Source organism: Cucumis melo, chromosome 2 (assembly GCF_025177605.1).
Source record: "Cucumis melo cultivar AY chromosome 2, USDA_Cmelo_AY_1.0, whole genome shotgun sequence".
Lineage (NCBI taxonomy): Eukaryota > Viridiplantae > Streptophyta > Magnoliopsida > Cucurbitales > Cucurbitaceae > Cucumis > Cucumis melo.
Window position 1 is genome coordinate 11660924 of NC_066858.1, and position 23621 is coordinate 11684544.

The 23621-nt window shown below is 36.3% G+C and overlaps 1 protein-coding gene across 3 annotated transcripts; it reads left to right on the forward strand.

Moving 5' to 3' along the window:
• Positions 1-505: 505 nt before the first annotated feature.
• Positions 506-22262, forward strand: LOC103487254 (probable plastid-lipid-associated protein 4, chloroplastic). 3 transcript variants are annotated; one of them, XM_017044313.2, is made up of 7 exons: positions 506-645; positions 791-865; positions 10940-11053; positions 11420-11515; positions 16682-16756; positions 18949-19016; positions 22045-22262. In XM_017044313.2, exons 2-7 carry the CDS (start codon positions 854-856, stop codon positions 22115-22117), a joined length of 438 nt encoding a protein of 145 aa, XP_016899802.1. In that variant the 5' UTR covers positions 506-645; positions 791-853; the 3' UTR covers positions 22118-22262. The 3 variants fall into 3 exon arrangements, 2 of the variants coding, with proteins under 2 accessions (XP_016899802.1, XP_008443741.1); XR_001762361.2 differs by adding an exon at positions 16910-17036 and having other exon boundaries at positions 514-865; positions 22045-22062; XM_008445519.3 differs by having other exon boundaries at positions 514-865.
• Positions 22263-23621: the final 1359 nt, after the last annotated feature.

Sequence of the window (23621 nt, forward strand, 5' to 3'; positions counted from 1 at the left end):
AATGTCATTTAAAGCTCCATAGATTATATAGATGTCAAAGTGTGAGATTTTGTGAAACAAATAATAATTTTAAATGTTTGTTAGAAATCTCATTAGAAAAGTATGTGAAGCAAACGGGCCTCATTTTTAACCATCTATTCAATAATAATATTAAATGTTAGAATTCTCGTAGAAAAATCTATGAAACAAACGAGACCTTATTTTTAACCATCTACTCCAGATATGTTATCCAAGCACCGATATATAATCGAAGTTAAAAGGAAGAATAATAAAATTCTCGCGTAATATTAAATTTACAAGATATTTTTTAAATATATATTTTTATAGTAGAGTGTCGGAAAAATATTTGAAATAGGTGCATTTAATCATGATCCTAATCCTAAAAATAATACACAGTTTAATTGACACGTTTATGTTCCTGAGGGTTAAAGGTTCGGGTGTAATATCCCTTACTCCAATTAGTATTAAAAAAAACAATAGACACGTGCAAGTACTAAACTAGTACAAAAAAATGGAAGCGGAGCGCAAAAATAGTAACGGTTTGTTTTTCAGCAGATAAAAAATGGCTATGGCTGTGGCCTTATCTTCATCTACAGTTACTCCGACCGCCAAATTCTGGCCTCCTTCAACATCGCAACCACCCAGGTTTCTTCCTATTATTCCCTCAAACCCGTCTTCGAACACTAACCTCCTCACTTCTTCACCTTCTCACAAGTGGAGGCTCAGGATCTCTTTCTTTCCTGCCTTTTTGAACAAAGGAAAAGGAAATAATGTTACTGCTCTTAAACAGGAACTTCTTCAGGCAATTGCCCCCCTTGATCGAGGAGCTGAGGCCACTCCTGAAGATCAGGAAATGGTTGATCAGGTTTGGGTTTCCTCACTTGCCTTTTAATTTCAACAGCCCCACCAGGTGAGTGAGGTTGATAAATAAAGATAATTTGATGTTTCAGAGTCAGGGGATTGGGGCGGGCATATATTTTAAAAAGGAGAAGTTAGGCTGGTAGGGAAATTAAAAATGATGCTATTCTATTTAACCGTATACCTATTCTAAGTTTCAGAGAGGGCAAAGAAAACCACATTGTGGACTGATCATTTTTTGTAGGATAGTCTGATCTGCATATTTTAAGAAAATGGGATTACCTCCTTGAATGAATAAGAGGATGTGAAGTGATGGGAAGAATTTCTTTTGTCATAGTTATGGAGGTTTTATTTGGTCAGTTATCTCTGTGATGGACGTTGGATCCCGATACTATTGGAGGGAAAAGGTGGTTGTGTTTTAATTTTTTTTTTATCCCTTCTGATTGGGCTGCAACTATTTTCGCTAAAGATCTAGTAGACAACAATAGTAACAAATAAGGGTAAGTTAACCAGAGCTTTACCTTTTTTGAAATGGGGTTAATATAAATTATAAGTTTTTCTAGATCATAGTAATGTGAGAGGAATGTATATTGGTTTGTTAAGTGGCATTGAGATCAAGTAGTGAATTTTGCGGGTATTACTAGTGAACATGATAAACCTTGGTACTTCCATAAGATGTTTAGTTTTCCATACGACGTCTAGATTTCTTTCAGCTTTTTCATGTTGTGTTCTAATCTTTCTTCGTCTTCTTTTATTTATTTATTTTTTATTTTTTATATGTATATATCTACTAACATAGCATTAAATGCATTATCAGTCTTCTGGATTTGACTTTTGGTGTCAAGTTGGTTATGTGTACATACATATCTATAACCAGTTTTTGCATGTACAGATACATAAATATGTGCATGCTTCTGTTTTATAAGAAACCACACTTTCATTGAAATAAGTGACTGAATACAAGGGGAATACCAAAATAATTAAGGATCAAGCTAACAAAAGTTGCGTCAATCAAACAAAATAAGATCTAAGAGACTTCATTCCAACAAGTCTAACTAAGACCAAAATGTGAGACTCCCAATTAACCATCTGAACTTGGGAAGGGGTTAAGAAGGGTAATTCACAGGAGACCATTGTTTATGACTATGAAGCACAAACACATATGTTGATAAGACAGGATATGAAAATACGTCAATTTCTAAAAATTAAGGTATTGGATACATTGAAGATCATCATTTTGAAGCTTTCAAGTTCCCCATCGAGGAGGTTGAGTTTATGTAAGGATTTGATGATTTACATTTGCTTGAGGTTGAAGCTGTCATCTTACACAACTACCTAATACTTCAAGTTAAATTAAAGGAGATTTAGATAGTGAAAAAGACAAAAACAAAGCTGGGAAAAATTGATTGACAGCTCGATGACGAGGGTTGTAGTCAAAGAAATGAAATGAAGATCGAGGGGGAGGGCCATGATTTTGGTGTAAAATGAGAAAGAATGTGATTTCTAGGGTTTGTTTTCTTTTACTTTTTTCTGTTATTTATGTATATTATCTTTATATTTGTAAAAGTAACATGAAGCTAGATACTAATTGTAGTCTACTAAAAAATATTAATACCAAGTTGATACTAAATTTTGGAAAGTGAAATACATATTTACATTTGTCCACGAAAAATTCATGATTCAACAAATCAAAACAAAGTTTTCAGTAAAAAGTATTTTCGAAACTAGAAAAATTTGAAGCTTTGAAGTCCCAAATCTCATAACATCTTCAACAACGAAGGAGGAGGTTGAGTTTATGTAAGTATTTTATGATTTACAGTTGCTTGAGGTTGAAGCTGTCATCTTACACAACTACCTAATACTTCAAGTTAAATTAAAGGAGATTTAGAAAGAGTGAAAAAAAAAACAAAAACAAAGTTGGGCAAAATGAAGACAAAAGGGGGAGGGTCATGATTTTGGTGTACAATGAGAAAGAATATGATTTTTGGGATTTATTTTCTTTTATTTTTTTCTGTTATTTATTTATTTTATTTGGGCTACCACATTGAGCTTGTGAAATAAGTGGAGTGTCTTAGATAATACGAGGATCCATCTCAAAACCATTTTGCAATGAGAGGAGTAGTCCATATATCTTATAAGTAATGTATGGTCCCTTCATGTTTGCAATGTCTGATTCTGAATAGGTTGTGGGCTGGGCATTTAAAATACAACATCAAGCCTTCAAAAAATAGCTTCAACATGTCCCTTCACATATTTGGGATAGGACACATGTATCACGAAAAACAAAATAAATAAATAAAAACTTCAAATCATGTTTTGGGAATGTATCTGTTAGATACCTAGATTAATGTAGGGTTAGGGATATAAAGGTAATTAGATATTTAGACAGTTACATATGGTAGTGGTTATCAATAAGAAGTTGGAGAGGGAAGAAGGGGGATTTTGGTGAGTGGTTTCTGCTAAGTTCCTTGAGAGAAAGAAAAGATAGAGAGGATAGTTTTTACTTGTTCTTAGTTATTTTCTGCATTTTCATCTCAGAATTGATATTCATCAATTCTTCTATGTAGTAGTGAGGTTTATATCAATTGAATAAGAACACATCTTCTTGGTGTTCTAGTTCTATCATTTGGAATCAGAGCTTTTTACTTGGGAAAACGATAGAGAATGGCATGCACACGAATCGAAGAGAAGTTGGAGACCTTTGATTAGGAAATCTCGGGGATACGAGTGGAGTCCCACAAGTTGTCGACAATCAAAGAAACCTTGTTATCCTTGGCAAAGAGCATCGAAAGATTGGGCATCCAGTGGGAAAAACATCAACTACTATTGCTAAAATGCATAGAAGGAGTAGTGAAGAACAATTTGACAATGTTTGGAGGAATGGAAGGATCGTCGAGCAAAGGACCGCCAATTGAGAGTATCATTGAAGGTGGAGTACGACATTGAAGGGAATCAAGCTAGAAGGTAAAACGAACAAGTCTGAAGGGGATGAAAACTTGAACGATCGTAGCAAATTCAAGAAGGTCGAAATACCTATGCAACACTGATCCGGATTCGTGTCGGTTTAGAGCAGATCGGTAACTTCAGATTCATAAATCGATGGATTCCAAGAAGAGGTTGCTGAATCCAGAGAAGAATCGAGGAAAACGCGATTGCAATCACTATATAGCGAAGGTGAAACTGAAGAGGATGGTGAAGAGTGACCAAGAAGAATCTATAGAGGAAGGTCGACGAGGATTACTTGTGAGGCTCAAAATGAAGACTCAGGTGAAGAAAAAATTGCTGCTCAAAGAAGTAGAAAACGGCTGGTTGCGGTGGAGAAAGAAGACGCCGGCAGTTGCCGATCTACGGTGGCCAGAGAAGGTGGTCTGGAATAGGGGTGAACCACGTGAAGAGGAAGATGAAGTTTCTGCCCACGTGATGGTGCCAATGACGTGACAGAAATTGATAGGAAAGAGGGTTGGGGCAAGAGAAATAAACCCTAAAATTTTGGGTTTTACTATTTCAAGTGGGCTTCAACTTATTCTAAATAAAACATTGGAGGCCTATCATTATGTAGATGAAGTGGGTGGTGAGTTCCAAAATGGAAGGGAAGAAAAATGTGCCTAAAGGTGGGTCCCAAAAATGAAATTGACGATAGTATGATGGAAGCTTGTGGTTGTTTATAAGGAGGGTAAAGGTGTGTGAAGGCCTCCAATTATTCATACTTATAAGAGAAAGGGCAGAAAAGTAATTACGAACAATCCAATGATGAGGAAATGGCTGCAGAAGAAGATCGTGATTGATGGGGCCCATGGGTAGGAAAGAGAGTGCTATAAATATGTTTTGTGGGAATTGTGTAGGTATGGTTTCTTTTATTGTGTAAAAGCTGCAGAAAGCTTTGGTAGAGGAATATCTCACCCTCCTTGTAAAGGTGCTGGGTAAGCATTGTTATTTCCTTTTATATTTTGTTGTTGAACTCTCTGTGATCTTATATTTGGCTGAAAGTAATATAAATAATAGAGTGCTGCCTTTGTTTTAGCCCTTTTTGTTAGGATTGCTTGTGATATTTGAGTTAGAATCCTAACAATTGGTATCAGAGCCTAGAAAATCTAGGGGTTGTTACATGTTTGGTGGTTCACAAATAGATGGAAGAGAGGTTAGAAGGGACGGAAAAGGAAGTTTTAGGGCTATAGGAATGATGCTTGATCTGAAGAAGGTCATTGATAGGATGGCAGAGGATATGAGAGAAAACACCAACTACAAACGCAAGGAAGAATCTGGTACATCTGATGGTTCTGTCATGAAGTTGAAAGAAAAAATGGAAGACCTGAAAATTGTAACTGATAATGGCACATTAACAGTGGACTGAAGCAAGTATAAAAGTTAGAAATGCCCATGGTTTTGGGGGAGAATCCAGAGTTTTGGGTGTCCATGGCTGAGCATTTTTTTAAATCAATAACCTCCCAAAATCTGAGAAGGTAAAGGTAACAGTAGTGAGTTTTGGGCAAGATGAGGTTGATTGGTACAGATGGAGCCACAATATAAAAAGGTGGAATCGTGTGAAGATCTAAAAGGGAGAATGTTTGAATATTTTCGTGACACTGGACAAAGAAGTTTGGGAGCAAGATTAATACGCATTCAGCAAGGGCTTTGACAATGATTATATGAAGAAATTTGTGAATTATTCAGCACCCTTACCTGATATGGCAGAGAGTGTCCTCATGGATGACTTCGTGACTGGACTAGAACCAGCCCTATAAGCTGAAGTAGTCGGTAGACAACCCCAAACATTGGAAGCTTGTATGAGAAAGGGGTTAATGATAGAAATTTAACATTAAAATTTGCAAGAGCTGAACTAGGGATACTTGAACTCAAGGGAGGGGATGCTTCATCAACCAAGATTGTGGGAGGTAATGAAAAAGGGAACCCAAGAAAGACAGAATTCCAGATGAAACAAATCACTATCCCTATCAAAGGGAACTACCCAAAAGGAGAGCCACCTGTAAAGAGATTGTTAGATACAAAATTTAGAGCAAGATTAGATAAAGGCCTTTGTTTCATATGCAATGAGATATACTCTCATGGGCACCGATGTAAAGTTAAAGAAAAAAGGGAGCTTATGTTGTTCATTTTTAATGAGGAAGAAGGAGCAGAAGGAGTAATAGTGGAAATCGAAGAAGACATTGTGGAATTGAAGAACTTAGAAGTACCCGTGGAGACTGAAATTGAGTTGAAGACTATTATGGGTTTTGCGGCCTAGGGAACTATGAAATTAAAAGGATCAGTCAAAGAGAAGGAAGTAATTGTGTTATTGGACAGTGGGGCTACTCATAACTTCATACATTAAACATTAGTGGAGGAGATGGGTATAATGATTGTGAGGGGTGCTACCTTTGGGGTAACCATTGGAAAGGGGACAGATAGAAGAGGGAAAGGGCTATGTAAAAGAGTAGAGTTGAAACTTCCCGAATTAACTATCATTGCTGATTTTCTTGTAGTAGAGTTGGGGAAGGTTGTATCATACTAGACATGCAGTGGTTGTGTACCACTGGATTTATGGGAGTCCATTGGCCCTCTCTAACAATGACCTTTATGGTGGGAGAAAAGTAGATTACTCAAAAAGGGGATCCCTCTTTAATAAAAGCTGAATGCTTTTTAAAAACTATACAAAAGACATGAGAAAAAGAAGACCAGGGTTCCTACTTGAGTTACAGAACTTTGAAATTGAAGAGGAGATCAACTATGAAGAAGTGTTAGAAAAAAGGGAGGAGGAAGATTTACCTATGATTCGGTTTCTGTTAAACAATATACTGACATATTTGCACCACCTACTAGGCTACCTCCGAAAAGGGAAGTTGACCACCACATTATGACCTTACTAGGACAGAAACCGATCGATGTACGCCCTTACAAGTATGGACATGCTCAGAAAGAGTATAAATTAAGAAATCAGTGACTGAAATGCTACAAGCAGGGGTAATTCGACCAAGTCACCACCCTTTCTCAAGCCTAGTTCTATTAGTCTGGAAAAAAGATGGAGGGTGGCGGTTGTGTGTCGATTATAGAAAGCTCAATCAAGTCACAATATCAGACAAGTTCCCAATTCCAGTTATAGAACTTTTGGATGAACTTCATGGGACAACGATTTTTTCCAAGCTGGATTTAAAGTCTGGATACCTGTAGATTCGAATGAGGGGAGAAGACATTGAAAAGACAGCTTTCAGGACACATGAGGGTCACTACGAATTTCTGGTAATGCCGTTCGGCTTAACCAATGCTCCGGCCACCTGCCAGCCACCGATGAACCAGGTATTTTGCCCCTTCCTAAGTCTTTGTGTACTTGTATTTTTTGATGATATATTGGTCTATAGTTTTGATGTGACTGTACATGAAAAGCACTTGGGGATGGTGTTTGCTGTTCCTAGAGATAATCAACTGTTTGCAAACAGAAAAAAATGAGTTATAGCCCACTCTAGAATCCAATATCTAGGCCACTGGATGTCAAGTAAAGGGGTGGAAGCTGATGACGAAATAATACGCATCATGGTGAATTGGCCCCAACCTAAAGATGTGATCGGATTAAGAGGATTTTTGGGGTTAATTGGAAAGCTACTGAAGCCTTTCAAAAACTGAAACTAGCAATGACAACCATCCCTGTTTTAGTCTTATTGGACTGGTCACTTCCTTTTATAATTGAGACAGATGTGTTAGGAATTTGGTTAGGGGCAGTCCTCTCACAAAATGGTCATCTCATTGCATTCTTCAATCAGAAATTAGCCCCAAGAGCCCAAGCCAAATCCATCTATGAGAGAGAATTGATGGCTGTTGTTCTTTCAATCCAAAAATGGAGGTATTACCTCTTAGGGAGGAAATTTACAATAATCTCAGACCAAAAATCTCTTAAATTCATATTGAAACAGAGAGAAGTCCAACCCTAATTCCAAAAGTGGCTTACCAAGCTACTTGGGTACGATTTTGAGATTTTGTATCAATTGGGTTTGCAGAATAAAGCAACTGATTCCCTCTCTAGAATAGAGCCACCTCCAAAACTGAATATCATGTCAACCCCTGGGATTGTTGATTTAGAAATTTTGCTAAAAGAAGTGGAAGAGAATAGGGAACTCCAGGAGCTTATTGAAGGCCTAAAGAAAGATCCAAGGGAGTGAAATAAGTATCATCGGGTGAATGGAAGACTTCTATACAAAGGAAGACTAGTTCTTTCCAAGAAGTCAACACAAATTCCTAATCTGCTGCATACATTTCATGACTCTATTTTAGGGGGTCATTTAGGTTTTTCGAGAACTTATAAGAGGATGAGTGGGGAACTTCATTGGAAGGGATGAAGACAAATATCAAGAAATATGTTGAACAATGTGATATTTGTTAACGAAACAAGACAGAAGCTACTCGGCCAACTAGGTTGTTACAACCAATTCCATTTTCTGAGCACATACTGGAAGATTGGTCCATGGCTTTCATGGAAGGATTACCAATGGCAGGGGGAGTTAATGTAATCTTTGTGGTAGTTGATAGATTAAGCAAATATGCTTATTTCATCTCTTTGAAACATCCCTTCTCGACTAAATAGGTGGACGAAAACCTTCATTGATAAGGTGGTGACGAAACATGGCATTCCCAAATCCATTATCATTGACAGAGATAAGATAATCCTCAGTAATTTCTGGAAAGAATTGTTTGCTACCATGGGCACTATACTGAAGAGAAGTACAACATTCCATCCCCAAACGGATGGGCAAACAAAATGGGTAAACAGATGCCTAGAGACCTATTTGAGGTGCTTATGTAATGAGCAACCGAACTGATGACATAAATTCCTTGGCTTTGTGATATAACACCCATTTTTCATGCATCCACCAAGACTACACCTTTCGAACTTGTGTTTGGTAGACCTCCGCCGCCCTTGATATCATATGGAGATAAAAATCCTCCAACAATGAGGTGGAATTGATGTCGAAAGAAAAGGATTTAGCCATAAATGCACTAAAGGAGAATTTAAGCGTGACTCAAAATCGGATGAAGAAAATGGTCGATTTAAAGAGAAGGGAACTAAAGTTCAAAGGGGGAGAAGAAGTGTACTTAAAATTGAGGCCATATAGACAACATTCACTGGCTAGAAAAAGGTGTGAGAAGCTTGCTCCTAAGTTTTATGGACCTTACAAAATAATAGAGGAAATTGGGGAAGTGGCTTACCGGTTACTACCTCCAGAGGTAGTCATCCACAATGTCTTCCATGTCTCTCAGTTGAAGTGGAAACTGGGGAAGCAACAACAAGTACAGCACCAAGCCCCAATTCTAATAGAGGAATTTGAACTGTAGTTGTGGCTCAAGACAGTTATGGGAATTTGTTGGAGTAAAGAGGTGGGAGCAAATGAGTGGTTAATCAAATGGAAGGGCTTACCAAAAAGTGAGGCTACTTGGGAATCAGTATATCAAATGAATAAGCAATTCTCTACGTTTCACCTTGAGGACAAGATGAATTTGGAACCTAGGGGTGTTGTAAGGCCTCTGATTATTCATACTTATAAGAGAAAGGGCAGAAAAGTAATTACCAACAATCCAATGATGAGGGAATGATTGCGGAAGAAGATCGTGATTTATGGGGCCCATGGGTAGGAAAGAGAGAGTGCTATAAATATGTCTTTATGGGAATTGCGTAGGTAGGGTTTCTTTTATTGTGTAAAAGCTGTAGAGAGCTTTGGCTGAAAGTAATATGAATAACAGAGTGCAGCCTCTGTTTTATTTTTGTTAGGATTAATTGTGATATTTGAGTTAGAATCCTAAGATTACTGGCATTTGGCACAACAATTTGATTATGGGCCTAGCCCACTAGAGAAGAAGAGTTTGAAAATTAAACACTTGGTGGTGATATGCAAGGGTTAAGTATGACAACATGTTTGGGAAAAGGAAGATTCAAGAACATTGGGCTGCTTTGTGGGCTGAAGGAAGATGATTCTGGGATATGGGCTGAAGTTAATGAACCTTATTGGAGCCAAGAGTTTTTCAAAGCTGAAAGGGGAGAACTTTTTTTTCAAATTAAAGAGCAAACTGCTGAGATTGTTGGTAAAAAAAGGGCCCAATTTTGTGATCATGATTGTAAGCACACCTTGAGGACAAGGTGTTTTGAAGGGCCGGGTAATGTTAGATACCTAGATTGGCATAGGGTTAGGAGTATAAAGATAATTAGATATTTAGGTAGTTACATATGATAGTGGTTATAAGTAAGAAGTTGGAGAGGGAAGAAGGAGGAATTTCGGTGAGTGGTTTCTGCAAAGTTCGTTGAGAGAAATGAAAGGTAGAGAGGGTAGTTTTTACTTGTTCTTTTATTTTCTGCATTTTCATCTCAGAATTGATATTCGTCAGTTCTTCTCTGTAATAGTGAGGTTTATATCAATTGAATAAGAACACATCTTTTTGGTGTTCTATCAGTATCTTCTAGGTATCTGGATATATCAATGTCGGATGTGTATTTGATATTGATTCTCTACATACTTTAAGTATTTGTGCTTCATAGGTTAGTGGGGCAGTTGGTTGAGGGAATATCCTCTAAGTGGACCATGAGAGGTTTTTGAAGGGTTTGGAGTGAAGGTTGGGTATGAATGTTTTTTTGTGGTAGCAAAAGCTTTCGAGGGGAGGATTCGACTCTCTTAAATAGCCAATAGGTTTATGTGTTTTCCTTATCTTGCTTTCGTATATCTCTTTATGAATTTCTTTGCAATCATTGAGGAATTGTTGAACTCAAGATATTTAGTGAATAGATATTGTACATGAAGTTACATCCCCTGCTCTTGTTATATTTATGATCTTTCTACTTGATGGATTAGTTGGTACCTAACCTATAATTACAGAGTGGCCTGTGACTCTTATTGAAGATTAAGGTCTAGTAACTAATGCCTATAAGGAGGTTCACCTAACTGACCTCATGAGATGACCTCTCCAGCTCTCCAAAAATCCAATTATTTTTAAGCTCCTTAGAAACAATAGGACTTTTGAAGTGGTGAAGAGGTCCTTTTTTGTATGTACATACACTTTAATAAATCATAGCATAGTTAATCGTTCTCATTTTGATTATTACCAAAAGATATCACGCAAGCTTGAAGCAGTCAACCCTATAAAGGAGCCACTCAAATCTGATTTACTAAATGGAAAATGGGAGCTCATATATACTACTTCCAGATCAATTCTGCAAACTGAGGTAGCTGCATACTTCATTATGACATGTTTCATCACAACTATTTCTACTCCAACATATATGCACAGTATAGTCATTTATGCTGTTTCTCTATCTCTGGTTTAATTCAAGATTTTGATGGATATTTAAAAATTAGATCTTTCATTAGCTATTATTGATAAGATACCATCATTGATTAAGGTAAATGTGTTAACATAAGGTCATGAATAAGAATACTAGCCTAAAACAAGCTAGGAATCCTCATGAAATGATTAAGGAAGGATTAAGTTATTAAGAATAAAAAACAAGGTAGAATCGCTCACCAAAAAGGCTTGATGCAAGAAACCTTAGGATGGGCTTAATTAATTCTTAACCGTTGTGCTTTGGCAGAGGCCCAAGTTTTTTAGGTCAAGAATAAACTATCAAGGAATCAATGTAGATTCTCTCAGAGCTCAAAATATGGAATCTTGGCCGTTCTTCAACCAGGTATAAGTTACTGCTCCCTTTGTTGTATTTGTTTTCAATGAGATATTATGTGCTTTATCTCTCTCCTACTTCCTAACTTGTGTGCCAATGAGTTATGTTTGTATGTAATGTAATTTCTGTAGATTATATTTACTATTGCCTTTACCCTTTGCTTGCCAGATGCCATATCAAATGAAGTTATTTTGAAACCAAGTTATGAACCAGATTATATCACATCCGTAGATTGAGATGGGTCATTTATTTTTTTTGTTAGATATATAATTAAAAGATAGTTTCTTACCCTTGGAGTTAGGGGTAGTTGATGTATTCATGGAATGCAATGGTTGCACTCGTTGGGTGTAACAGAGGTTGATTGGTGGAATTTGACCATGACATTAATCAAGAAGGTTGGAATGTAGTGTTGAGAGGTGATCCTAGCTAGTTAAGCTAGGGTAAGCTTGAAGAGTTTGATAAGTCTTGGTCAGCATCAATCAAGGATTTCTAATTGAATGTAGAGTTATAGAAGGGGGAGTGTTGTGGGCCGAACCGTATGGAGTTGATGAAGTACCCACAGTTGCTGAATCAGTACCTATGCTGTTAATTTGAAGATGTGTTTGCTTGGCTAGAGGAACTTCCTTCGAGGAGGAGCATTGAACATCATATTCATTTGAAGAAAGGGATTGATCTGGTCAATGTACACTCGTATAGGTATGCTTACCAACAAAAAGAGGAGTTGGAGAAATTAATGGATGAGGTGTTAACATCTGGAGTTATACGACCAAGTACTAGTTTGTATTCTAGTCTTGCTCTATTGGTGAAGAAGAAAGATGGTAGCTGGAGGTTTTGTGTTGATTATCGTGCATTGAATAATGTGACAATTTCAGATAAGTTTCCAATACCTATTATTGAAGAGTTGTTTGACGAATTGAATGGAGCAAGTATGTTTTCGAAGATTGATTTGAAGGCTGGCTATGATCAAATATGGATGCATTTGGGAGATATGGAGAAAACATCTTTTAGAACTCATGAAGGACACTATAAGTTTTTAGTACTGCATTTGGGCTAACTATTTCTCCCTGTACTTTTTCAGTCCTTGATGAATACTATTTTCAAGCTTTACATGGGAAGATTTGTTTTCGTGTTTTATGATGGTGTACTGATTTATAGTAAGAGTCTGGAGGACCACTTGAAAAATTTGGAGTCGGTGTTGGAGATTCAGAGAGAAAATGAATTGTATGCAAACGTAAATGCCACTTTGCTTGAGCAAGAGTGGAATATTTAGGGCATGTCATTTCGGGGAAAGGGGTAGAAGTTGATTCTGAAAAGATCAGAGCAATAAGGGAACGGCCAATACCAACGAATGTGTAGGAAGTAAGGGGATTCTTGGGTCTAATTGTTTACTATAGGTGGTTTGTTCAGAACTATGGTAATATGGCCGCTCCATTGACCCATCTGTTGAAGGAAGGAGCTTACCAGTGGACAAAGAAAACTCCGGAAGCTTTTGAAAAATTAAAGAATGCTATGATGACATTACGTGTATTAGCATTACCCCATTTCAACTTGCCTTTCAAGATTGAAACAGAAGCATTTGGTTATGGAATTGGAGCTGTGTTAGTCCAGTCGAAGAGGCTGATTGCTTATGTCAGTCATACTTTGTCAATGAGGGATCGGGCTAAACTGAGTTACAAATAGGAGCTTCTGGCAGTGGTTTTGGCTTTACATAGGTCGAGACCATATTGGTTAGGAAGGAAGTCTGTGGTGAAGACTGATCAACGCTTGTTGAATTTTTTGTTGAAACAACGAGTGATCTAGCCTCAACATCAAAAATGGATTGCTAAATTGTTGGGTTACACAATTGAAGTAGTCTATAAACCGGGGTTGGAGAATAAGGTTGTGGATGCACTATCTCGAATGCCTCCAACAATGCACTTAAATCATTTCTCCACCCCTGCTCTATTGGATTTGACAATGATTAAAGAAGAAGTGGAGAATGATCCGTGATTAAGAGAAATCATTGAAGAGTTGAATAAAAATGAAGAGAGTGTGGTTGATTTTTCCCTACATCAAGGAGTGTTGAAGTACAAAGATAGAGTGGTGAAATCAAAATCTTCATCTTTATTACCTACTATATTACACACTTATCATGACTCGGTGTACTCCAGAACTTATGAACGTTTGATGGGAGAGCTGTACTGGGAAGGTATGAAGGGTGATCTAAAGAAATACCGCGAAGAATGTTTAGTTTGTCAATGTACTAAGGCTTTGGCGTTATCTCCAATGGAAATTCTAGATGCTATATTGAGTGACATCGATGCATTTTATTGATGGATTACTGATGGATTTGATGTGATATTGGTGATGGTGGACAAACTTAGTAAGTACGCCCACTTTTGGCTTTGAAGCATCAAATACAACGAAGTTTGTGGTTGAAGTTTTTGTCAAGGAAGTGGTTTGACTACATGTACTTCCAAGGTCCATAGTTTCTAACCGTGATAAGGTGTTTGTCAGCAATTTCTGGAGCGAAATGTTTAAATTGTTTGATACTAAATTGACCGAAATTTAGCCTTTCATCCACAATCAGATGGTCAAACTGAGGTGGTTAACTGAAGTGTTGAGGCATATCTTTGTTGCTTTTTTGGAGAAAGACCTAAGAATGGTTGTCTTGGCTACATTGTTTTGAATACTGGTATACATGTATCAATTTCCATTGGAATTACCCCATTCCATGAAGTGTATTGATGATTTCCGCCTTCGTTGATTTATTATGGAGATTTAGAGACTCCTAATTTTACCCTTGATCAGAAACTCAAGGAAAGGGATGTAGCTTTTGGGGGTTTTGAAGGACCATTTACGAATAGCTCAAGGAAAAATGAACTATGCTGATAAAAAGTGGTGACATGTGGAGTTTCAGGTGGGAGATTTGGTATTTGTAAAGATACACCTTTATCGGCAAGTGTCCTTGCAAAAAAGGAGAAATGAAAAACTATCTACAAAATTTTTTGGGTCATAGAGGGTGCTGGAAAGAATTGGACAAGTGGTGTATAAATTGGAACTACCTCCATCAGCTTCTATACATCCGGTTTTTCATGTCTCACAGCTGAATGCAGTGTTGGGTGAGCATTCAGAGGCACATCAGGTGGTTCCTTACTTGTCTGAAAATCATGAATGGATGGCCAAACCAGAGGAAGTGTATGGGTGTCGTGAGAATCCTATGACCAGAGTGTGGGAGGTATTGATCAGTTGGGAAGGAAGGGTTACTTCCTCGTGAAGCCACTTGGGAGGTTTGTTATGATTTTCAACAGCAATTTCCAGATCCGCACCTTGAGGACAAGGTGATTTTGGATAAGGAGAGTAATGTGGTGGCAATACACTACGAGAGGGAGTAAGGGGAGTGCATGTGTAATGGGTAGTATTGCTGCCAAGAATGGGACCCACAATTATTTAGTAATAGGGGAAGGTTTAAATAGTGAGGGAGGTCTTTCAGTGAGGATATGAAAATTATGTGAGACATTTGTCTATTCCTTGAAAGATAGGAAAGGCAGAGAGAGGGTAGGGTTTCCATTTTGTTCTTCTTAATTGTCTTCGTTCTTGTTAAGGATTTGGTATTCTGCCAATTCCTTGTAATCGTTATTGTTATTCCATTGAATAAGAATCATCCAAAGTTGGTGTTCTATCACCAAGCCACTTAAGTACCACATTGGTCATCACATTCTAACCAATGTGGGACAAAAGCATCCCATACTACCTTGGTTCTTAACACCTTCATCTTACGTAGCATTCGAAGCCTGCTCTTAATTGGTCTATTTTCTCATTAATTGTCTGTTAGCTTGGATATGATCCCATGAAGCAGAAGCTCCTGATTTCAACTTGAATGTAACCAGCTGAACCTTTTGATTCTTTGTTGTATTCTAGTCAAAGAAGCTCTCAGCACACTTAACCCAATTGGGAAATGCTTCGAGGTTGATTTTCCTATTAAATGTTGGCATATCAATATTCATCTTATAGTTTTGTGGTTGGTTCTCACGTTCTTGGTCATGATCAACTCTTAGAAGTTGTATATTTTCTAGAAATCTTCTAATAAGGGGTTCCTCATTATCATTTGAGGTTCTGAATCTTGATCTTCTTGCTGGATTTCTTGGATTCTTGGAAGGTTTACCGGTGCTTTATTACTTGTTGAAGGTTGTGAGCACTCCCTATTATTGATTCTAGGACAGATTTGTTGTTTTTCTTGAGTTCGATTTCTGTTTCTTGTGTTTACCTATTTGTCCAAAGGTTGAGGTGGAGGAGCAGCAATGGTTAATTGATCAAGTTGTCTGCTCACTGTAAAAAGAAGTGTCATCAATACTCGATCACATCCCACGAAGTGCACCTTCAATGGACAGCAACCGTGCAGTTGTCTTGGGATAAATTTATAGAGGATTTTTGTCATCCGCTTCACATACCTGATTGGAAATAGCATTTATTTTCCAACCCATGAGGGCCAAAATCTTTGGAGCTCAAATACTAAAACTTGATGTATACAAGTTTGGAAGACAATCTTTACTGAATAATACTTATATACAAGTGTAAGCCTCAAGAATAAGAAGTACGAAGCACCAGATCAGTTCACATGGTAATCAAATGTTTACAGTAAAACAAACATAAAAAGGACTATTAACCACATACCCTGAACAAACCAGAAAACCGATAATGAATAACCAACCCAAAAATTAAAAGGACAAGTGATACATCACCTTAAAAGATAACAATCAGAGGGAAGAGTTGCAGCAGAGGTACATGAAGGATTGTATGACCCTTAGTTAAAATGTTGAATAGGCTTACCCACGAGTGATTCTACAATGGTTAACAACACTTTGAAAATGCTTTTAATCATGCAAGATCAATCTTAATAGGATCAAAATTGCAATTAAAAATGTATAATTAAAGATTGAATCAATCTCGATTGATTAAAGTTATGTTTCAGGGTAGAAAAATGATTTTAACCATTTCAAAATTAATCCCTAACATGTGCACTTAGTCATCTTAATATTTCAAGTTTCTATATGGGTTTAACCGTTGACATTCCAAAAAAGCGTTGCAAAAAGGATGTAACAATATATTAAAGAAGTGCTTCCCATTTTTCTCAATTAGATAATGAGAGATTGGTTTATAGGTCATACTTTATGTTCATGTTTGTCTTTTTTGTAGGTCACAGCAGACTTGAAGCCTTTAAATTCAAGAAAAGTAGCTGTTCAATTTGACACATTCAAAATTCTTGGTCTGGTAAATCATCTGGTTTCTTTGACTATTCTACTTAGTTCCATATGTAGATCAAACTTTATTTTGTGCTTGCATTTTCCAGACTCCGGAATTCATTTTCCTTAAATAATTGAAATGAGAAGTTACATTACTGGATAGTTTGGATGTCTTTTGTAGGACCTATGACTGAAGAAGCTTTTTTACTGGACACCCTGCTTAGAAAGAATCGAGATCCTTAGGCCTACTTTTGATCCTAGGAAACAGGCTTAGCTGTTGCAATTGAATTTTAAGCTTAACTTTTTAAGTAAGTTTTTTTTTTTTTTTTTTTTTTTTTTTTTTTTTTTGAAAAGGAACTTTTTAAATAAGTTAGATATACTATGTTTCATAAAAGACTTTAAATAATGGAGCATTTTAATTTTATTTCTGTTGGCAATGGAAAAGAAGTTTTATCTTGAGTAAAATTAATTGGTTATGTGTAAGACTGGAATATATTGGGATAATTAGATGATCAACTGTAAGGGGGCATTCTAGTAATTAGACATTAAGTTAGGTTTTTGAGTTAAAAATAGTATGAGAGAGTATGACTAGGGGCGTGAAGAATTTAGAACAGTGTTTGGCCCTTGGGAGAGAATTCTCAACCCTGTAGAATGTTTTGAGGAGTTTGTGCATCTATATTTACTTGTTTTAGTTATTATCTTGATATTGTATTTTCCTTGAAGTAATTATATGTTGAAATTAGTGGGCTTAGCCCATTGGGAGATTTGCCCTAAATATTCTTTCTTTTTTTATCTCTTTGTATTTTTCTATTTATTCCCCTCTACCTGTTGTATTATTATGAAAAAATAATAAGAACAAAGTATCGTGGATATGATAAAAAGTTATGAGTAGTTTTAATTAAGCTTCAATTTTGACTCTCTCAAAAGTCATCTCAAATTGGCATCTTTAGAGGATATGATTCAAATCGTCTTTTTCTTTTGACAAGCAATACAACAAAACAACCCTACTAGCAAAGGCAACTTCTTAAAAAAAAATCGATCAAGAGTGTTAACTTGTTCATAAATAACCTGCTAGACGAACTCAAGCATCTCTTGACACCCCATTGAGCAGAAAAGATAAGATCCCTAATGGTAGAAGGGTCCATTAACCAACTAATGAAAGAGGTGAAAAAGAGCCCATATTGCTTAAAAAATGCACATCCCTTCTTTCGTGCCTAAACTCAAATTTCTTGATTTAAAAAAAAAAAGATTTTGTGACATCCATTTTTTTCTTATCAGAAAACAAACTCTAGAAACTCAGCAAAAAGGAAAAAGAGCTCCCAAACCTTACCATAATTTCAGCCATGACTATTTTTTAAGGACAAATGACATGGACGAGGAAACGTAAATGCGTAGAGATTTATTTTCCACCAACTGATCCTTCCAAAAATATGTTTTCTTACCCTCACCCCTACACAATGAACCAAGTAAGAGAAAGAAGGAAGCTCAAGGAAATATCCTTCCACAAACACCTATGTGTGCCTTTAATCCTCTACCCGACAACCACTAAAAGAATGTGGTTTGCACTTGCTTGCGTTAATCCTATACCAGACGGTTTTAGGCTCAAGGAAGTTGAGTATATGAGCTGGTTATGTAGGATGTGACAGGTGTCCCTCTTGGAGGTAATCTCAAATGTGTTTCTTTTTGGAACCCAGTGGTAGATGGTTAAGGAGGAGATTGGCTTCTTGGAGGAAACTATTGTTATCTAAAAGTGGTAGAACAAGTGGCTCGGAGTTGCTTTACAGATTTTGCAACAATGAAGCGAGAGAGCCATGTGAGAATTAGGGACCATAAATGCCAAATATGGAATTCTTGAAAAAAATTGTCTAGATTTGCAAGCTCAGGCAATTTGTATATTGACGTAAAGACAATTTTTAAATTAAACTATGAAATCATTTACTCATTTCCCGGAAACTAAGCTAAAAACTATGGAAGACTGAGATTTCTGGATAGGCTAATCCTCCCGCTAGCTTTGATATTGCCATATATAGCCCCCTCACATGACTTGTACACGGCTACAAAACCTAATGCTTTTCTTTGATGACGAAGTAGGCTGGTTGTGGCTGAATGGAATCATAGTGGCCAAGTGCCAATCATAGAGCAGTCGACTAAGGTCTCACAATAAATCTCTCACCAGTTCTAATTTCATTGATGTAAATCTTTTCATGTCTTGATCAACAGATACCGGTCAAAGCACCTGGAAGAGCCCGTGGTGAACTGGATATCACATATTTGGATGAAGAGTTGCGGTAAGTAGTTATGCTGAATTTTCTTTTTACTGTTTTCTAGTTTTGTTCTAGTTGTAGGAATTCTACTTGATTTTTGGATCACAAGCAGTTAGTTCTTTGAGTGAAACAGATGGTTAGATTAGATGATATTTATATCAAAATTTAATAGTAAAATCTATTAATAAATGAATAATCAATTGTCACGTTCTAAAACAATTTTATTTCTCTCTCTTAATTGATGTCAGAAACTGTTAATATGAGCTATAAAATAATAATTATTTCAAAGATAAACTACAAGTTGATGGATAAACTTCTTATAACGAACATTGATATAAATGAGCTTTATTTACAAAAAAAAAAAAAATGAAGAAAGTTTGTGTCTAAAAGTTAGTAGTAGTAGGTCCACTCATTATCAACTTCAATCCATTATCTCTAATTGCTTCTGTCCTTAGAATTCGACCAAATCTGCCTCTTTTATTGCAGGCTTTAAGTAACTTTTCTAAAGTTGCGAGAAGGGAGAGATTTTTGTTAAATCACTACTAATTTAAGCTTAAGTCAATAGTGTTAGCGATATATAATTAAATTTGCCTTCAACCACTAGCTTAAGCTCTTGGGTGAATTGGTGATTTAATATTGTATCAGAGTAGGTGGTCTAGGGAGGTCCTGGGGTCTTGTGTTCAAGCCCCTGCATTGTCGTTTCCTCCCCAATTAAAATTGATTTTCACTTGTTGGGCTTTTCAAATATTTCAAGCCCACAAGTGATAGGGAGTGTTAGTGATATATAATTAAATTTGCCTTTTGGTCAGATATTTGGGTTGGAACTTTCCTTACTCTACAGAATAGCCTTACTCCCCTATGGCTCGGTTGCAGATCATTTGGCTTTGGCTACTCTCTCTTGGTCCCTACCATTTAGAAGAAGTTTAAAAGATGCAGAAATTATTGAATTGGAATCATTACTCTCCCTTCTCTCAGTTGAAAAAACTCTTGATTTTGAGGACCACAAGGTTTGGTCAATTGATCTTCAAAGTTGTTTTAATATTTAATCTCTCTCGATGAATTTGCATTCAGCTCCCCAATGGATAATCGTTTATTTAAAGCCTTATGGAAGTCATCCAGCCCCCAAAGAGTTAACATTCTGATTTGGATCATGATTTTTGGATCCCTCAATTGTGCTGATGTCCTCTAAAAGAAGGCCCCCAACAAGTGCCTACTTCTCTCAGTTTGCCCCCTCTGTTTGAAAGCAAATGAGACTTCCTCACATCGTTTTGCTTTGCCCCTTCTTCTCTTTTTGCTGGAACAAATTCTTCTCCATTATCAACATTGTTTGGGTTTTTGATGGCTCTCTTTGCTCCTCAATTCTCAAGCTTCTAGAGGATCCTCCGTTCCCCAAAAAGCCAATATTATTGTGGTTAAATTTGCTAAAAGCTATCCTTTTCGAATTGTAGTTTGAAAGAAATCAGAGGCTCTTTCACGACAAAGAAAAGCCATGCTTAGAAGTCTTTCTCTCTTTATAGAGAAGTGAAGTAGCTTGGGTCTCCCTAAAAAGGAGTTCGGGGCTTACTCAATTCAAGATATTTATCTCAACTGGGCTGCTTTCCTCTCACAACTAGCCCTTTATTCTTCATCCAGTATTGGATCTAGTCTCAGTTTTGAAACATTCAGAAACTGTAGTCTTTCCTTCTGTATTTTCATCAATTTTTAGTTTCTTTCCTTGACTCGGCCTGTCTTTATGCCTGGACTTATACAAGTTGTAATGTTTATTTGCTTTGTTTTGTTTAATGTTATTTCTAGGATATGATGTTTTGGTTCTAAGGGGGTGTCAACCTAGTTGAGATGCCTAGAATTTTCTTTGTTCGAATGCAATCTTCCTTGCCTCCAAATTAACCGACAACCCTTGTCTAGAAATTGGACTCAACTTCCGATCTTTTGAAAGTAATTTGAGGTAAATGGCACGAGTGGATTGTGAGAAAACCTTGTCTGAAGTTGCCTATTTATAGTGAACCCTTGTTTGAAACTGAATTGACACCTTCAACTTCCTTAATTTGCCTTTTAATTTCTTTATTCCACCTTCTGCTTCTTAATCCACCTCTTACTTGGCCGCAAAATGCATGAAACACGCTTAAAACACCTAGATTTTCATTAAACTGGTTTCCCCTAATCAGCCACGTTGCTTACTTACACGCCTTGCTAACATCTATGGCTGCTAATTAACCTCCCTCGCGAGCAAGCCTTCCTCGCCTAGCTCTTGGCCGCCTAATTTTCATGCCTACTAACCTCTTAGTGTGTCATCTCGCCTAGCATATGGCCAATCTTCTATGCATAGCCAACATCAATCTCCTCGTGTAGCCCACAAAAACCTTGCTAACCTCTTAGTCAATCATAACGCACGCCTAGCAAACCTTTGCTCGCTTAGCAACCTTAACACCTATGTCCTTTCTTTAGACGTTATTCCTCCTTATGTGGCCGCCCAAACTTGTCTTTCTCGCCTAACCTTAGAGGTTCTCATCAACATTTGGCCACCTAAAACATGTCATTTAGAGGTTATCTAAAGTCAATTTGCCGACTAGCCTATGATTAAAACGCCTAACCTCTTGTGCTTCAGAGGTTATTTGATCTTCTTTTGGCTACCCACCTAACTTGGCCATTTTTCCCTTATTGACTAAATATCCAAACCTCAATACTTAATCTTTAACCCTTCCAAGAAATTCTCGTTATTTGTCTATTAATTTATTTTCTCTTCCTTCACCTTAGCTTCTCAACGGTTGCTATAAATTTTGGGCTTTTACAAAAGGCTTATATTGTCATGAAATAGTAAATGAGTGGACTTGAAAGTTTAAATAGAGATTAACTGAACCACATTTTGCATGCTTTACATCTTTGAAACGTCATTCTTCATCAATCTAATATTATGAAGCTTTCTTAATATCTTTGTATGTTATATTAATAATATCTATGTTTTCATTCACCAAACATTTGATTGATTTTACTTTTATACATTCTCATCACTGGGGTGTTAAACTGTTCTATATATATCACTGAATATTGGCAGAATATCCAGAGGTGACAAAGGGAATCTCTTTATCTTGAAGATGATCGATCCTTCTTATCGAGTACCTGTATAACACTTTAATCTCTCTACTTTACTAGTAGTATCCTTCTAAAGCCTGATGTCTAAAGCCTGATGAAGCACTAAATCAGAGTGAATATTATGTTATTGTAAATTGATTCTCATGATATCTTCATAAAACTTGTGGCAACCTTCTGATATTTTTTTTGCAATATACCAAATTATGCTTTAAGTATTGAAGGGAATTAAATTCCGACGAAAGCATGTGATGATCATGCAATATGGAAATCAGTTTTTATATATACAAAAACAGCCACTAAACTAGATTTAGCTAGATAAACATTCACACAACCTAAGCATGCTACTAATGAGGAAGAAAAGGAGAAGTAAAACTTACCATTGTAGATTCCAACCTTCACGGTATCCTCTCTAAGTCCTGAACAAAGCATATCTATGTCATGAGCATGAACTCCTCAACGAATAACAAACACCACTACAAGGGCTTTCTTACTATTCTCTAGGATTCCAAAGAACTAGATGTGTGAGCTCAAGCATCTTGGAAGAGGAAGAAAGGTTGAAGAGAATTATTGAGAGAGTACGAGGGTTAGAATTTGAGACTCTGGAGATGGAGGCTAGATTCACCAATTGAAGAGGATACTTTTATAGGGGTGAGGCTGCAATATTTGAGTAATTAACCTTTAATTAGCCAATTCATCATATCAATTCATCATATAATTAATCAACTAACATATAAATATTATATATTTATGACATTCACTTTCTTTTATTCATAACTAACTAATTAATCTTGAATAAGTCCATTAGTCATATAAGTCAAATTATCTTATAATAAATCACATTTAATATAAAATTAATTAGTTAACATATAAATATCATATATCTATATTCATATGTCTCTCTTATACTATAGTTCGATATGAATCCAATCCATATGGAATAATCTCATCCAAATACAATATCTTCACAATGTAGTCCTTATATGAATCCAACTCATATTAATACTCAAATCTTATTTGAATATTTTTCTCTTTCATATGAATTTAATATTCAAATCTCATCCAAATATTATATATATATATATATATATATATATATATATATATATGCATACATATTTCATAATATAGTCTAGATTATATATTGTATCTATAATTAACTATATCCTATAATGTATCAAAATACATGATATGTTAATCATATTAATATAAAATTCCTTCAAAAAATTATTCATCGTTACTATCATTTATGAGCTAGTAAAGGATCTAATAGACCTACATATAGAAACTTCAGTAATAGATTACTCAGTTAAATTTCTGTAACTCAATTAACCAACATTCGTTAACTATGATCACTTCACTAAAGTTCGATAGTTGCACTCTTCGCGCTATAAATTTATTTTTGTGGCCATGAATATAACAAATCAACAAAAAGTTGAATCTTCACAAATTACTCATAACTACAACTATTGTTTCGTCGTTGCAGTTGCATCTAACTTCTTAAATACTATTAAATTAATGAACATATATTTATAGTTAACC

Coding starts and splice junctions, on each gene's coding strand:
- LOC103487254 (XM_008445519.3), top strand. CDS start 563: ATGGCTATGGCTGTGGCCTTATCTTCATCTACAGTTACTCCGACCGCC. Junction 11,054..11,419: donor GATCAATTCTGCAAACTGAG/GTAGCTGCATAC, acceptor GTGCTTTGGCAG/AGGCCCAAGTTTTTTAGGTC. Junction 19,017..22,044: donor TATTTGGATGAAGAGTTGCG/GTAAGTAGTTAT, acceptor GAATATTGGCAG/AATATCCAGAGGTGACAAAG.